The sequence below is a fragment of the Megascapheus bottae genome, chromosome 27 (genome assembly GCF_031878675.1).
Source record: "Megascapheus bottae isolate mThoBot1 chromosome 27, mThoBot2.hap1, whole genome shotgun sequence".
NCBI lineage: Eukaryota > Metazoa > Chordata > Mammalia > Rodentia > Geomyidae > Megascapheus > Megascapheus bottae.
Genome location: NC_143535.1, coordinates 6,286,153 through 6,303,255, shown reverse-complemented (window position 1 = coordinate 6,303,255; position 17,103 = coordinate 6,286,153). Strand labels below are relative to the sequence as shown.

Here is a 17,103-nt window from a genome sequence, read left to right as displayed (position 1 = left end):
AAGACTGAATGAGGGTTGGGGGTGCAGCTCAAGGGCCAAAGAGTGCTTGTCTACTGTTGAGCAACAGAGGGTAGGATGGGGGGCAGTAGAGAATTATTTTGAGCAAGTTATAATACAAGTACATTTGAAATACTATAGGGAAACCCCTTGGTCAAATTAATACCAACTTAAAAAATGGTTGATAAGAAAGTCAAGCACGGTCTATGGGGTTTGATGTGGGAATGACTACCAGCAGGAGGGGAAAAGCTAGGGAAGAGAGCAAATGAGGCTGAATACAGCTCATTTACATGTGTGGAAATAGAACAATGACCAGGGGCTGAGGCTCATTGGCGCGCATTGTATACACACGTGGAAATGTCACAGTGAAATCCCACACGGACAGCTAAGGGATTCCATTATTAAAAAGTGTTTTCCTGGTATGCGTGAGGCCTTGGTTGGACTCCCCGCAATGCAGAAAGAAGAGAACGGAATGACTTTATGCACAAACTGCATTTGGCGTGTGACACATGGAAAGTACAACAGATTCGCTGGGAGTTCTTTTCATTCCAGCTACATAACTCCAACCTGCAAAAAGCTTCCGCTGGCACAGAAATCTTTTCCACAGCACGCCCGGCTGCCTGGCCACACCCTTCCTCTGCTGCAGGGTGCCGAGGCTGTGAGGCAGCCTGCTCTGTGCACAGTTCTCCTAAGAGCTCCTCCTGAAACCTGCTGCGGTTCCCATCCTGATCTTAGTTCTCCCCTATAACGCGAACCCAGAGAAGTGGAACCACTGTGACGTTTCTCCATAGCTGCTCCCTCCCTAGTGGACCTTCCCCAAGTCTGTCTGCCACTCTGAAAGTTCCCACAGCCTGTCCACCTGGAGTACAGCAGCCACAGGAAGGCAACTGGACAACACCATCCTAATTTCCCTCTTCTCAAAGCACATAAGCATGCCACAAACCATCAGGGTTCTTTTCTTCACATTACCAGCTTTGTGCTACAGGAGCTGAGGTGTTTGGGACTTTGAGGACAGAGGGGAAAATGCAGGGAAAAAGGAAGGAAGAAGGATGGTGTTTGGCCGTGCAGTTTATGGACATAGCCGTTGTTATTCCCCATGGATGTCCCTCCTGGCTGTCCGCTGACAGAACTACATTCCTGAGAATGACTGACAGGAACCCTTGCCTCCTTCAGACGGAAATGAATGTACTCTAGTTCTAAAGTAATATGTGACAAAACAGTACAAGGTCCCCATGACAATAAAACAGTAGACGATTAATTCGTAACATTTCATACTGATCCATTTTCATCACGAATTCTAGTGCACACATGCATTACATCGAAGCATGAGGATGTATGTGTGAATCTCCCAAGAGCTCTGCAAAGGAGTATTAGTCATCTAGTTCCATTTTACAGATGAGGAAAATGAGACTCAAGGCTTTAAATGACATTACTGTACTCATGGTAGAGGGACGGGCCAGCAAGAAACTGCTTTTGACTCCTGATCTAACATGATTCTATTTTCTGGTGCTAGCTGACTTTTCTACTGTAGTAGTTTGATGGCCTTCTGGATTTCAGAATCACAAGAAGCCATGATACATATAGGGAAAACAGAAATTATATATTAGTGCTCATTAGTGTCTCATTTTTATTATTTTATCTGAAAAATGGACTCCTTACCCACCAATAACCACTTCCTATCTGCTTCTCTGGGACTGTGTGGAAGGTGGTATTGGAAACTCTTTCCCCCCCTTAGGAACACAGAGTGCAAGCGGAAATCACTGACACTCCTGAGTCACATGACCCAGGGCAAACTCTTACCTCGGCTGGGCACCTTATTTCTACTGAATGCGGCAGTGGGCTGATGTCTGTAGGGATGCATCCCCAAGTCCTGGCCATGACTCACGGTTCCTAGCAAAGATTCTGCGTCCCCAGGTCCACCGGTACTCAAGAGCAGAGGGCTGTTGTGGCAACTTTTGGTCAGTGTACTTGAGCGCTTGTTGTCTGGAAAGCCCTCCTTGGCCCCCTCACACAAGCAGTCCTCCTCCATGCTCTCTGAATGCATGAGTGCCGACTGATGTGCATACCCGTGGGCTGGGGTGGGCGAGGAAACCTGGGACATACATTCATGCGCCCTGATCTGCAGAAGATGCTGGGGGCTGGTGTGGTGATGATAGGAGTCAGTATTGTGATAGGATAAAGCCTGGCGCTCTGTCATACTCTGTCCCCCAAGGCTGGGAGCTAGGCTCCCAGCATCTCCTTGGTTCATGTGCCTGAACAGTTCTTGATACTCTTGCTGCTGCTGCTGCTGCTGCTGCTGTTGTTGTTGCTGCTGCTGCTGCTGCCGCCTTTTAATGAGCTGTGCAAACTCTGCCGGAGGCAGTCGAATGTCCGAGTGGCCTGTGAGTGAATGCCGGGGAGACAGCAGTCCTTGAAGGATGTGGGGCACCTGCTGGTGTCTGCTGTAGTCTGGCGGCGTGGGGGAGAGCAGGGCCTGCTGTAGTGCTGATGTAGTATAGTGTGGCGGCTGGTGAGGGAAGGTGGGGAGCTGGTCAAGTGGAGGAACCTTCAGGGCTGGGGTTGGAGGGAACCCCACTCCTGTTGAAGGGTTGTAGCTGCCGGGGGAGCCCCGGGACTGGTCCGAAAACAGATGGGGGTGTAAATGCGCTTGGTCGTAGTTAGCAGGGGAGAATCGATTCACGTTCAGGCTGCGGACACAAAAGGAAGTGGGTAGCAGGCATTTATTTGTGTGACAAGTGCACTCAATGCCCTTGGAAAACAGCTACTACTGTGCTGCCCAGGGAGTGCCTACATCCAGAGAACGGCAGTGCACCCAGAAAGGGAGGCCATACCCTGCACCCGTCACTCACTTGTCACTAAGGTCCTCGGAATATAAGGACTTCAAGGAGGCAAATGGACTTATCTTGAAAGATCACATGAGCTATTAAGAGACATCCATCTCTTAGAAGAGTGACGAGAGGGAAGAACAGACAGGGGAACTGGCATTTCCTTCTTTATGTGCCACCAGTGGGCACTTGGATGTTTTTCTCACCTATCTCCAAATTCATCCTAATCCCATCACCCTGCTTTTGGAAAGGGCTGAAACATCCATCCTCAGACCCATTCTCTGTCTTACCCTTGCCCATCCTGTTCGGGGGTGCACTCTTACCTGGCTGACCTGGGCAGAGGGCTGGGTATCACTTACCTGTGGGCCTCTGCACTGTCAGCACTCAGCTGCTTGGACAAGGGTCGATGCCCATAGCTGAAGGTGGCCATCAGGTTGGCCCGGTGCTGCATGTGCATCTGGCTAGCACTGGGGCTGATGGAGATGCCCCTCCCGGCGGAGCCCCCGGCAGTCCCGGGCATTGTACTGAGCATGTCAACTGGCTCCTGCACTTGGATGGTCACCTGCTGTGACTGGGTAGGCGGCTGCATGCCCAGGCAGCTAAGCGCCACATTGGGAGGGGGTGAACAGTTCTCAGGCTGCTGCTGGAAGATTGCACTGCGAGAAGGTAAGCCTTGAAACTGGGAGGGAGGTGCAGCACCTGGAGAGAAAGAGACCCCAGAGTCACCAGGAACCCAGTAACAGAGCCAACAGGGAGATACACATCAGATAGCCTCTGAAAGTTTTCCTCTCAAACTTAGTGCACGTAAGACAGAGAATTTGTTTAAAAAAAAAAAAAGCAAACACCAGATTCCCAAGTTCTACTATGACACTATGGACCCCCAAGTTTGTAGATCCAAAAAGTTCCTCTGAAAGCTCAAATACAGAACACATCTCAAACTTGAATCTTTCTGCAAATGGCCAAGAGATCTGGCTAAAGTACACAGTCATATTCTAGTTATTAAAAATGAGGAAAACTATGCAGCCTATGTTTCTTTGGGTCTGGGTTGCTTCACTTAATAATATAATTTTTTATTAAAGAATTTATTAACATTGATTTTCACATCATATTTCAAATATCATGTTTAACAAACAAGTATTTAAGAAGGGAATATAGACATAATGTTTTATTATATAGATTGATGCTTAATTCTAATTATGTTCTAAAATCTAAGTGCCAGTGATTGTATACAGAAATTCCCTTCTTAATATAATTTTTTGCAAGTCTTTTCTCCTTTCCCAATGAATGGAGTAATGCAATTCTTTCTAATGGAAACATAGAATTCCTCTCTCCCCCTCTCTCTCTCTCTCTCTCTCTCTCTCTCTCTCTCTCTCTCTCTCTCTCTGTATATGTGTGTGTGTGTGTGTGTGTGTGTATGTATAATATTTTCTTGATCCATTCATCTACTGAGGGGTATCTGGGTTCATTCCACATCTTATCTAACTGGAATGAGGTAGAGCCTCAACCTCAATGTTCAATGTTACTATCTTTTTTTTTTTTTTTTTTTTTTTTTGCCAATCCTGGAGCTTGAACTCAGGGCCTAGGCACTGTCCTTGGGCTTTCTCAAGACTAGCCCTTACCACTTGAGCCAAAGCATCACTTTTTCTGTGTATGTGGTAACGAGGAATTGAACTCAGGGCTTTGTGTATGCTAGGCAGGCACTCTATCACTAGGCCATGTTCCTGGCTCCTCAATGTTGCTTTGATTTGCATTTCTTTTATGGCCAAAAATGTTGACCATTTCTTTATGTATATTGGCCATTCATTTTGTTTTGTTTTGCTTTGTTTTGTTTTTGTCTGTGTGGGGCTTAAACTCTAGGCCTGGGCACTGTCCCTGAGCTCTTCAGCTCATGGCTACTGCCCTATCCCTTGAGCCACAGCATCACTTCCAGTTTCCTGGTAGTTAACTGGAGATAAGAATCTCACGGACTTTAGTGACTTCCGCATCTGGGCTGGCTGCTTTGAACTTTGATCCTCAGATCTCAGCCTTCTGAGTAGCTAGGATTGCAGGCGTGAACCACTGTGCCTGACTCCCATTCTTTTTTTTTTCCCCCCAGAGAAGTCTCTAAGTCTCCCTTAAGACTTTAGCCAACTTATTAATGGGATTGTTGTTTCTTGGATATTAGCAAAAGATCACAAAAGCTCAACAGCTATGTGCATATGACTGTATAAAATATGCTTATTGAAAGGAACTCCAAGAAATAGAAGTAATTTTTTTTTGTGTACCATTTGCAGTTATTTCTTTTCTTTTTCTTCCCCCCTCCCCGCTCTGGTTTATTCCCTGTTATCACTGTTTTTGATTTCTGAATCTTTGTCTTGAATATAAGATTATCTGATTTGGAAAAGGGAAGGAGAGTCACAGAAGCTGTGGGGCAAAGTGTGAACCAAGGCAACAGTGAAACTCACGAGACACGACCTTGGAAATGAACTTTACAACTCGGGGAGAAGAGTCGGGGTGGGGGAGTGGAAGAAAATGAGGGAGGGAATAACTGTTCAAAAGGAAATTCACTTATTATCCTTCTTATGCAACTGTAACCCCTCTGTAAATCACCTTTACAATAAAACAATTTTTTTTTTACACAAAACTACACATTCAGACTGCTATGGAACCTGGGAGTCCACTTTTCTGACAATGTTGTTGTTGCAGGGACCCAACTATGAGAAGGTAGGAACTCAAGGCCAATGTAGACTCTTCTCAAGGATGCCAAGGGAAATGACGAATGATCTCAATTGTGTGGGGTCAGAAGACATACTGACCAGAGTCTGCTCCATGTCCATCCAAACCAGAGCCCCATGGGCGTGATAACCAAAGGGGCAACAGGAAGTTCTGCCAGCAATCTTTTATTCAGTAACACTGGATGGTTAACCTAAACAGTGTTGGGTGATTGTTCTGATAAATGCATATATTATTCATCAAGTGTTATTATCTATCACTGAGAAATCTGAGGCACACCAAAGTTAAAGAATTTACTTAAGGCTGCACATCCAGGAAATTTAAACCAACGTGGTATGGCTCTGTAGCCCACATCCCGAAACACGATGTTATTTTGCCTTTTAAATGGTTCATGGCACTCATGACTAAGAGGCTAAAACAAGAAATGTGAACAAGCAAACCCAAACCACTCAAACAGCATGCGTCATGTAACAGTTGGGCCTGGACCTTTCCACTTACCATGAGACTGAATCATGGTACTGTTGATGGGGGGAGGACTATTACTTGGTTGCCTGAAGAGATGGTTGTTGGGATGGTTGGGGGGTGGGCTTGAAGGTTGAATCCTTAACCTTAAAAAGGACAAAGCAGATTAAAAAACAAAAACAAAACAAAAACAAACCTTTGATAGGTGAGCCATCTTGAATTAAGTCTCAGCCATATAATACATATAAGTAGAACCATTATTTTTTAGTTTTGATAGATTACTACAGTAGAAAAATCACAAGTAAGTCATCTAACACAGTCAATTTAAGTCCCCCTTCTCCAAACCTGGGGCAGAGGCTGAGGTCACCTTGGACCTCTGTCTGGCTTTTGTAGAAGATGCTAGGTTCATTTGCTCAGAGAGCTAAGAAAATGAAGTGGTGGTACAAGAAGCCAGAATTTCAGGGATCCTGAACTTTAAATTGATTTCTTTGTTTTTCCAGCAGATTCTTCCAAAATAAATGTGAAAGTTGGTCAATTTCTCCCATGAGTCAGGCCAAGGACATTATGCTACAGTGTGGATGACTTAGGCATAACACCAAGTGATTCATTACCTCTGGAGCTGGTGGGTGAGGAGGGCGGGCTGATTTTCACATACAGCCTGAAGAGGTGGGGAAGGCTGAGGAGGACAGATAGAGTCCTAAAGCACACAAGAGGGGAAGGAAAAGAAAAGAAAATTGTGAGCTCAAAGAATAAGCAGAACTATTCTCAGGAGGGAACGAAACAACTATCTGTGACTCAGACTTATGCTTCAGTGATTCCCTGAAAGATCTAGTAACCTCTACTCAAACATATCAACCAGAAGTATAACTCCACTTTGCTCTGAGTGTCTCCAAAACTAAACTAAGCCAAACAATATCCCACACAGGCAAATCAGCCTAGAAGCGAACTCCAAACAAGTTGAAGAAAGCAAAGTGAGAGCTTACTTGAATTTGCTGCTGGAGAATTTGATGGTGCTGCTCCTGCTGGTATAGCATATGCTGCTGCTGGGTCTTCTCCAGGGTTCGTTCATCAATCTGCCCCCCGTACATCTTCTGCAGCTGTTCACACTCCTGAAAGGAAAGCAGTTAATAGGGACAGGTAGTGGCCAGATCCACTGCATGCAGTGATCTCAGCAGATATAGATCTGGCCCAAGGGATCAGGGGCAAAAGAGCCATCCCAAAAGAGGTGTCCTTAATGAGCAATTTACATTTGCACAGTAAATACCTTCACGCTGTTCTGAGGGAAGGAGTGGGAAGTACCAAGGACACCAAAAGCCCATGCAAGAATGAAACTATCCAGTGTAAATGCTGTGTGCAGCACACATGTCACTCAAAGCTTGGTGAATGAAAAGGAAGGGATATGTTTCCTGCCTCTGGGAGTACCAGTCCATACCAATGGGAGAGCCAACTCTACCAAGACCCAGAACCGTATATTGTATCATGGAGTGCCAGGACTACTCAGAAATATCTTCCCTGGTGCTTTCTACTGAAGCCTGGGTTCAGAAACCCCTTTCTAACAGTCTTAGTCACTTCACCTACGAAGCACGTTTGATCCCAGGGAGAGTTATACTTAGGAAAAAAGGAAAAAGAAAGAAAGAAAAAAAAAAAAGGATCAGAAACCTGCATTTCAAGGTACAAAACTGCAGTGCTGCTGACGTGAGAAAGTAGGAACTTTACCACCCCAGATCTCCTGCAATTCTGGTCTCTTGTCACCCATGCTCCTCTAGAGAGGCCGCCATCTCTCCCATTACCTGCTGCAACTGTTTGATGCTGCTGCTGTTGCCCATCTTTTCCAGGTGAGCTTTGAAGGCCTGGATGCTTGCAGCCCCATCTGAGAAGCGGCGCACGGGGGAGAAACGCTCCGTGGGGAGGTGCAGGGTGTTGGAATCCTTGTAGGTGGAGCTGAATACATGGGAAGAGAAGGTTAGGGGCTAGCAGTCAGATCATAAGGGGACCACTGCTCCAGACAAACACAAAGAGGGCCGGCTGCATGTGAAGCCTGCATTTACGCCACTTCCAGAAGACGGTTGATATCCTAGCCTGCTTCCCTTTACAGAGCTCCAAGTATTCATTTTTTTTTTTTTTTCCATTTTCACTTACCTTCAGTTGTCTACTTTCCAGGCCTGGAGAGGTCCTGGGATGCCAGGCATCCAGTTCTTATAAATATACTACAGCAGAGAGAAGTTCCTCAACACTGCAGGGTGGCTGTACAGGAGTTCTGGTTTTCAGAAATCACACCACTAGCTGATGTCATTAGAAAGCTAAAATCCACCAGTTCACCCAGTTTTTCCCCCAAATAGTAACCTCTGTATGACCCATTGTAACCATAGTCATCGCTGTGGTCAAAGGTCTGTGCTAGAAAAGGGAGGGTGAAAGTTGGGGGAGGGTGGAAATAGGGACTTTTGATCCCGGGTTAGAGACAGGACATGCTTCAGGAATGTGTGCCTGAAGATCCTGCACATACCTTGTGAATGCAAATGAGTCTCAGAGCAGCAGCCCCCGCCCAACCGTCATGGATACACCCCACTGCTCAACCAGAAACAGCCAGTATCTTACAGAAAGAAAGAGCAAGCTGTTGATAAGGAATGCCCAAGACAGCATCAGGGCTAGAAGCTAACACTTTACTTGTTACCTAATCAGAAAGAGATGTTTATGATTGGAGGTAAGCAAATAGAAGACTGCCAAGGCAACATTCCAGTAGCTGATGGGAAGAGTCATGGCTGCATGTCCAGGGCACAGATGACATTAGACTGAGCTTTGAGTGAAATGAGGGAACACTTGGGCAGCTACCATTGTGGACTGAAGCAGAATTGTAGCAGGTTAGCAAGCAAGCTCAACTACATAATGGACCAGAAAAGACTAAGGAGAGATGGCTGTGCAGAGATATGGAGAGAATTCTGGAAGCAGGTGAAAGCCCTTTACCCTGTCATTCATTTCTGTTTCTGATGTTACATGAAGTGTACATGGTGGTGGGCTAATGACATGCGTGTCAGCACCTACTTGCTTCTTTACTTAAAAGATTTCAGAAGAGGCAATCCAGAAAGTGTCCATAGAAGTTGATTTCAGCAACGTTCTCAAAACTTGTCTTTCTGTCTTTTCTTCAGATGAATTTTGTTAAAGCAAGTGTATGTAATTTTCTCTATACTTTTCAAATCCTATGCTTTCAATATTTTCAGAGAGTGAACAAGTTTCAGATTTATCAAAAAAGTTATGATCTTCAAGCAGTCAATACAGTCTTTCTGCACAAACACCATATTCTCTTCCATTAGAACAATCACATCTCAGATTTAGGTAGTTCATGACTTTTTCTGAAGTCAGGATCACAAAGCGACAGTCCCAGTCATTAACTTCTCAGGAAGCACTGCTGGTATCAACTGTGCTTGATTTTACTTTTCAGTAGTAGTCATGTTCAAACTCAAGATAGCCTCCCATGAGGCCAATATTCCCACTAGATTCTTCAAACAGCGTTGGTCTCTCAAATGAGTAGAATTCATCTTGTGCTAAACAATTGTTAGCTACAATCTGACTTAAAAAAAAAAAATCACGCAGGGCCTGGAGTGTAGCCCAGTGGTAAAACACTTGCCTAGCATGCATGAAGCCCTGGGTTCGATTCTTTGGTATCACACATACACAGACAAAAGCGGTGGTACACACACAGAAGTGGTGCTGTGGCTCAAATGGTAGAGCACTAGCTGTGAGAAAGTCCAAGGACAGTGCCCAGGCCCTGAGTTCAAGGTCCAGGACTGGCAAAAAAAAAAAAGAAAAGAAAGAAAGAAAAAAAGAAAAAAACAAAAGAAAAGTCACACACTTTGCAGAGTGACAAGCTACTATACCCCAGAATTACAGGAATACATGTTGTTGTTTTTAAAACTAATTTCCTCTAGGGGGGTGTTGGGGGGGAGGGAAATGGGTACCAAGACATGTGAAAGGGTATCAATGTATGTCAATTAATGCACCTTCTATCTGGCAAATATCATGTAACCCTTTTACTAATTACAATAAAAAAATGCAAAAAAAAACCCCCAAAAAAACAAAGACAAAGATAAAAAAAAAAAACAAAACTAATTTCCTCTAGAAAATGAAAGGAATTTAATAATATCCAAACCATTCATTTTCAGTGTTTTTAATGGCCTTGGGAAGTTCTCTTTTCCCCTGATAACTAACTTCATTCTTGTGTTTCACTGCGTATGTGACCCCCACCAAGACATGCTGAATTTACATAAATGCCCCACCATTACAGAATCTGCCACTCATAAGGCATTCATTTGCTTCTGATTTGAACTGCCTGGGCTACAGAAACCCCTAAAACACCTTAAAGAGTGTTCGCATGGAAACAGCAGACAGACTTCTAGCAGGCAAGGCCTTGATAGTGACTATAGGCAGAGTAGATATATTGCATAGCTGTGGGCCAAGTGGCCTTCCTTCAGTAACAGACAGAGAGTGCCTGTGACAAGGGCTGATAGGAATGTGATAATCGTCCTATGTTCCTAAAAGCTTAACTCCCAGGAACGACCAATACCTAACAGAGACACGCAGAAGACAGAGCTACACAGAAGACAGAGCTACACCAAGGGCAGAAGCATCAACTGGCAAACTAGAGGAAGGAAAGGTGAAAAGGAGGAGGAGAAGTAATGTAGCATCTTCTAGATAAGAGTGCAGAGCCCAAAGCTGGAAGAAGTCAGAGGAAATGCACAGGAAAAGATGGAAGAGAAGGGAGCCCCCCAATACCTCAAAGTGCTTACTGATGTGTACTAACAATGAAGGTCCTGACAGGTTTCCATTTGAAAAAGACTGTTTTTCATGCCTCCAGTTTCATATGAGAATCTTCACTTTTGCTACTCCTAACAAACCCTTTGCTAGATGATTCAGTCATATAAAGAAGCTTATCTTACTTTGCTCAGAGTTCCAACGTGGCATTAATTATGTCTGTGTCTGCTCAGAGTCCACCTGTCCCTGCTGATTACCCATGCCCAGGGGGTAAGTAGCACAATAAAAAACACTGCATCAAGCCTGGCAATGTGAGTTGGTCACACACTCTCATAACAACACAAAATCTCATTTTTGTGGAAAACCTCAAATAGTTGGTGGTGACTGTGAAAGTGAGGCCCATGAGCTACAGAAAAGCTCGAGACTGGACATGGGCCTAAGACCTACTGTCATCTTAAGATTTTCACAGAAGACAATTACCTGCTTACTATAGCCAGATGTTCTTTTCCTCCTGCTTCTAAGCTAACTTGAATTCAACAATGCTTTTCTGACCAGGAAAGTTAAATTTAAAAGAATTCATTATAAATATGGCAAGAGACGTTGCTATCAGAATATTGAAAAGATGCCTTCTTAAGCTAACCACTCAAGAGGATGCTCTACCAATCCCCAGGGATGTGTCTGCTCCAAATCCTCACTGTGGTTCAGGGAATACAATAGGAAGTAACCATTCGTTTGAAGGTGATGAATTATTAAAGGTCAAGTCTATCAATATTGTTACTCCAGTTCTTTCTGAAAGTTTCACTTCCTTGAAGGTCTCAAGTTCAATTCATCTATGATTCAACATCTAGAATCACAGGAGTCAGATGCAGACAATAAACAGGTCTTGCAAGGTAATGGGAAAGAAGAATCTCATATACCTTTGTCCTGGGCACTGCTGTGTGCCAGGAGCTAAGATGAGTAAGTTCAGGATGAGAGCTGGCTCTACTTAAAGCTAGTCACCATCACCGGGCAACTTGTCAGAAGGGTGCCTGTCTGATGAGTCTGAAGGTGCTCACACTGCCATGTGGCTACTCACCGATGCTGCTCAGGTACCAGGTGAGGAGGCCAGACCCGGGAACGGAAAGGTTGCTGTCCTAGCTGCCGCTGCAGGTCCGGTGGGATCTCAGCTGTAGGGTTGGTCATAGCCAGTGTATGCCTTTTGGACCTATTTGCCAAGTATCTGCAACAAGCAGGAGCACATTTCACAGTAAAAAAGACAGGCAGGGATAGTCCTCCACAAGAAGCAATAGAAGTTAATCCAAAGTGCTCAGTGAAACAAGTGCCAGAGCTCCAAAAGGGCTCCATGGCAAACAGATCCCTAACAGGATGGAAGGAAAGCATGTCTAACTGGCCAATGATCCCTAACAGGATGGAAGGAAAGCATGCCTAACTGGCCAACGATCCCTAACAGGATGGAAGGAAAGCATGTCTAACTGGCCAACAAAAGCCAGCATGACACGAGGTGGCTGAATTTTGGATTTTTAAAAAGTGGCCACTGAAAAGAAGAGAAAATGCAGGTCCAGCTCATGAAGATAGAAGGATTCAATTTCTGTATTTCATTCTACAGAAGAATTTATTTACTCTGTGTCAATTTTCCCTTCTAAATCTCCAAAATCCAAGTCAGAGGAAATAAGCCCTAGGACTTATTTCCTAGAGATGAGTGAAGGGAGATATTCAGAAGGATTCTTTGTATGGGCCTAGGCCCCCCAGACCCCTGGTTTAGAGGCTACATTTACTATACATTCGAGAAAACAGATGCTTTCATTTGGGGATAAGTGAGTTTCCAAACTGCCTTTTCCCTGCTACTCTGTGATTACAACTCAGTCACAAGAGATGCTAGCCCCAGGGACCAAGGCTCTGAAGAAGATGAAGAAGTAAAATCACATGTAATGATTAGACAGGGGGTCGGGGCGGGGGGAGAGCAATGCAAGAAAACAGAAGAGTCCTTCCTAGCTGATGACTTAATTTCCTTCGGTCAACCCCATGACAAGACAGTAGTCCCCTTCATCCGGGTGATGCTTTCCTCACCACAGATCACCTTCTAGGGCATAAGCATGAGATGCACATTCCTTCAGAACAGAAGGGCATTCTACCCTTTTCGTGTCAGTTGAAAGAAGAAAAAAGGAGAATCTGGGAAAAGTTAAAGTCCAAGACAAAGGTGCTGCTATCTCTTCAGATGGTAAGGCAGTGAATTTACTAATTTCTTCTTTCTTTATGACACCAGTAGGGCTCATTTGTAACCCTATATCTACCCTGTCATCAGCAAACTACAGAAACAACAGTAGCAAGGCAAAGAAAAATCAGCACCATTTCCCCTCTCTTAGTAAACTGTGGAAGAAGCTGACCACACCGCTTCTCACTGCGGGCTCATCACGGATTTCTTCCCACACTAGACCAGTTTCTCATTTAATAGCAGCTCTCACACAGAGCTCTTGGGACTAGGAAGACAATCCTGGCCAGCGATCATTAAGATCTTTCAAAATGGTCTTGTTCCATTTCTACTTTGTCCACTTTAGCTAAAATCAGGTAACAAACTGCACAGTAATCAGTGGGTTTGTAAGCTTGTTGAAGAGTAAGCCATCAATCACTTAATGTCTACTTGATAAAGACACCCAAAGTTTCCCCAGGAGCCCATGAAAACCATTTTATTTCAGTTCCCTCAAAGGAAAACATAATCTTGAAGAACACCTGTATTTCTGGGGGAAAAAAATACATGCTGGATTCTGGTGAAACCCCCCATCCCACAAACTACGAAAGACATCTCCCACAAGGGGGCATGCACAGGGCTGAAAACCAGGGCTAGGGAACTCAGGTCAAATGAACAGTACAGCATGCCTGATGGTCACTGCCGTTCTCTGTGAATTTGGCATCTCTCAACAAGGTTCTGCAAACAATGGGTATTTACAGGTGTGCCTGGCCCGCATCCCATATTCTTTTTTTTTTTTTTTGATATCTCTTTGTTGGTACAGGGAGTGGAAGAAACACACAGCAAACAGTACAAGAGGTATTCTTTCATCCTCCTGGAAAGAAGAGTCCATGCCAGAGGTCCATGGCCAGACTAGCTAGGATCATTGTCATCTTAAATCTCCAATTCCTTTTCAGTAAACAGTTCTTGGCAGGTAGGAACAGGCTTTGTGCCTTGTGAACACTATCGGAGTTGCAATATGAAGGCGGGGGCAAGGAAAGAAGGAGAGAGTAGGGAAAAAGTTCTTATGGTTATTGCTGTCACTTAGGGGGCTTCCAATGGCGCTTACAGAAATGAACTTTTCTGGGTAGTCTTCTGTGACTTCCATGTGGGGAGGAACATGCCATCGGGCTTGAGCAAAGAGACCACACAAATGTTGAAGCTGCATTGTACCACCACCTTGGGCAGAGGTGACCTTTCGCTGGTTGCAGGGGGAGCCTGCCCAAGGACGTTCTGCAAACACTGGCAGATGCCACATTACCTCTGCACAGCTTCCTGATCTGGCTCTCCATCCGAGCTCTCTTCATCCACAGGGGTAACTGCTGGTACTGCCTGCAAAGACACAGGGAAGAAAAGCTCAAGGTGGCAGCTCATTCTATAATGCTTCTCTCTCCAGCAACCGGAGCGGGGCTAGATTATTAACTCTCTTATTTACAAAACTTCTCTAGGAACCCCTGGGTTATACAGAACTCTCATGTGCTGGTTTGTTCCATTTTTACCTTGCTCACATGGTATTAATTTCAAATTCTTCCTCTATTTCTCTTCATGCATCCATTTATTTATACATCCAACCAATACCTAGATATATACCATGTTATAAGATAAAATGAGAATGTATAGATAAAAGTTCTGCCTTTGTTTGATATTCTAGTGGAGGACAGACAGTTAATGACTGGACCATTACAAAAGCAAGAATCTTTGGAAGGGGGTGCCTGGGAATTAGGGAAGGCACCTGGAGGAGGAAACTCCGGAGACATGAAGGAGCCAGGCAGCAAATACAGAAGAGTCAGAGGCTAAGAGAAAGAGGTCTGAGCGTGTCTGAGGACCTAGGAATACAGTCTACCTATATTGTCTAGAATCTGGCCTGTGCTTTCATACCCACATTATTTCACAAGTTTAGATGTTTGAACTTCAGGAAAGTATAATGATTTCTGAAAGCACCTTTTCATATATAACAATGACAGTACAATTCAGACAGCCGTAAATCAAAGCTTTAAAATAGTTATCACCCATAAAACCAAATGAAATGAGAACTACTATAGGCATGCATCCTCGTGACTATTTCCATTTCAGGAAGGGAGAGACGGACGTCTCTTTGACAGCTCAGTCCTGGCCTGGCAGTCACATGAGCACTCCCTTCAGGTTATACAGCAAAAATCACACTTCAATGATCATAAAAGAGTATTTAAAAAAAAAAACAGGGAATGATAACTACAAAATGAAACAAAAATATTTTTGAAATAACTACAGTGTATGAATGCTTCTAGGATTCTCAGAGTCTTTACTATAGTTCTATAAGGGTAGGGTGAATAGTCAGGCAGGAAGTGATTGCAGCTAAGGCAGGGGAGGAATGCAGTGACTGCTTACTAATGGCCTTGAGTATCATACTGTACAGCTTATTTTGAGGACAGTGGTGAATCACTGGACAGTTCTTATCATTAAGCAGATATGCTGTTATAAGATCTGTATTTGAGAAATTCTCTTTAGTTGCAGGTGTGAATTGATGGTTGTGGAAATGGGAACAAATCTAGAAGGAAGAAAAACATTTGCTAGTTTGGAGGCCATTGTATTAAGCTAGTTGATGAATGACAGTGTCCCGAGTTAAGGAAAGGACAATGAGGACAGAGAGAGCTGAGATACTTAATTTGCAGGTGTCAGATACTAGATTTGGTAGGGAACCTGGGGGAGAGGGAAGAATGAAAGATAAAGTACAAGTTCTTAGCTTGGTAGACAGTACCATTTACTATCCTGAGGGGGAGGGAGAAAAGGGAGTTTCAGAGTCCTAAGTTTCTTAGGGTACCATGTGGAATGACAACTGTGGCACTTGGGAGAGACATACAACCAAATCTATCCACTAGTGATCATCTGTACAGTTGTGTGGAATTTGAAAGAACATCCAGGTAGAGAATCAGCTGGTGACTAAAATTATGGAAGTGGAAAAGCTTATCCAGGGAGAGTATATCAAGTGTGATGGCAACAGGGCTTAAGAGAAAAGGATTTTTGTTGTTGTTGTTGTTAACCTCAAGGAGTAAGTAGAAAGGAAAATGGATAGGCAGGAGGAAAAACAGAATGTGTTGTAACAGAAGACCAAAAAGAAAAAAATTCAGGTGAAAAAAACAGGCCAATGGCGACTAATAGGGTTGGGACATCCAAAAAAATAAAGATTAAAGCTGTCCACCAGATTTATCAACAAGAACTTGTTAGTAACCTTGGTAGAAACAGAGGCAGTGGATAGAGTCTGTCATCCCATCTGTCATGACAGTGTTCCCAATTCTTCCTAATCAATACTGATCTTGCCTGGCCCTGAGTGCCTCTGACACCTACTGGCCATGTTATTTACACTGGCTCTTAAATACAAATACAGACTTTTACTGTAGTTCAACTAGTCTACAGTGTATCAACAACAATAGATGCATACAATTCTTTTGTTTCTTGGACTGCAGTGCTACTCAAAGCGTGGCCCATGGTGTTTTGTTAACTATCCATGATAGGACAGGAACAAAATTCAAAAGTAATATTGCTTGGAGATACTTTAAGGAGTATCTGAATAATAATAATAATTTATTTTAGTATTTTTATGCTTTTGGTATATTTATAAAATGGAATTTTCCAATGATTCACTTCTGCTACCTATTACAAAGATACCTATTCATGACAGACAGAAGTGGGAAAAAGACTCTCAACTAGAGATGGCTGAATGAATGAATTTAATGAAAGAGTGACCTAGGACAAAAAAAAACCCAACAAACAAAACACCAGAAGTAACAAACCAAGAAGGCGGGGGAAACCTTCAGAACTGCTATCATAAAAAACAAAACAAAAGGACCAGGAGTTTGGCCTAGTGGTAGAGTGCTTGCCTAGCATGCACGAAGACCCTGGTTCGATTCCTTGGTACCACATGCACAGAGAAAAGCTGGAAGTGGTGCTGAGGCTCAAGTGGTAGAGCTCTAGCCTTGAGAAAGTCCAAGGACAGGGCTCAAGCCCTGAGCTAAAGCCCAGGACTGGCAAAAAAAAATTAAAACAAAACAAAACAAAACAAAAACTGGACATGGTGGCTCACACCTGTAATCCTAGCTAATCAGGAGCCTGAGATCTGAGGATCGAGGTTCCAAGCCAGCCTTAGCACTAAAGTCCGTA

General features: G+C 44.0%; 1 protein-coding gene across 3 annotated transcripts in view; it reads right to left on the bottom strand.

Moving 5' to 3' along the window:
* The window catches only part of Sik3 (SIK family kinase 3), a 177,815-nt gene that overhangs the window by 8,567 nt on the left and 152,145 nt on the right, over nt 1–17,103 (bottom strand). For 2 of the 3 annotated variants that reach the window (XM_090319449.1, XM_090319451.1), the window contains exons 14-21: nt 14,228–14,298; nt 11,818–11,961; nt 7,787–7,937; nt 6,980–7,105; nt 6,608–6,693; nt 6,033–6,142; nt 3,182–3,521; nt 1,798–2,684 (exon numbers count right to left, since the gene is read on the bottom strand). In XM_090319449.1, coding sequence (XP_090175575.1) covers nt 1,798–2,684; nt 3,182–3,521; nt 6,033–6,142; nt 6,608–6,693; nt 6,980–7,105; nt 7,787–7,937; nt 11,818–11,961; nt 14,228–14,298 — 1,915 coding nt within the window. The remainder of the gene's footprint in view (nt 1–1,797; nt 2,685–3,181; nt 3,522–6,032; nt 6,143–6,607; nt 6,694–6,979; nt 7,106–7,786; nt 7,938–11,817; nt 11,962–14,227; nt 14,299–17,103) is intronic. The other variant, XM_090319450.1, reaches the window with a different exon arrangement.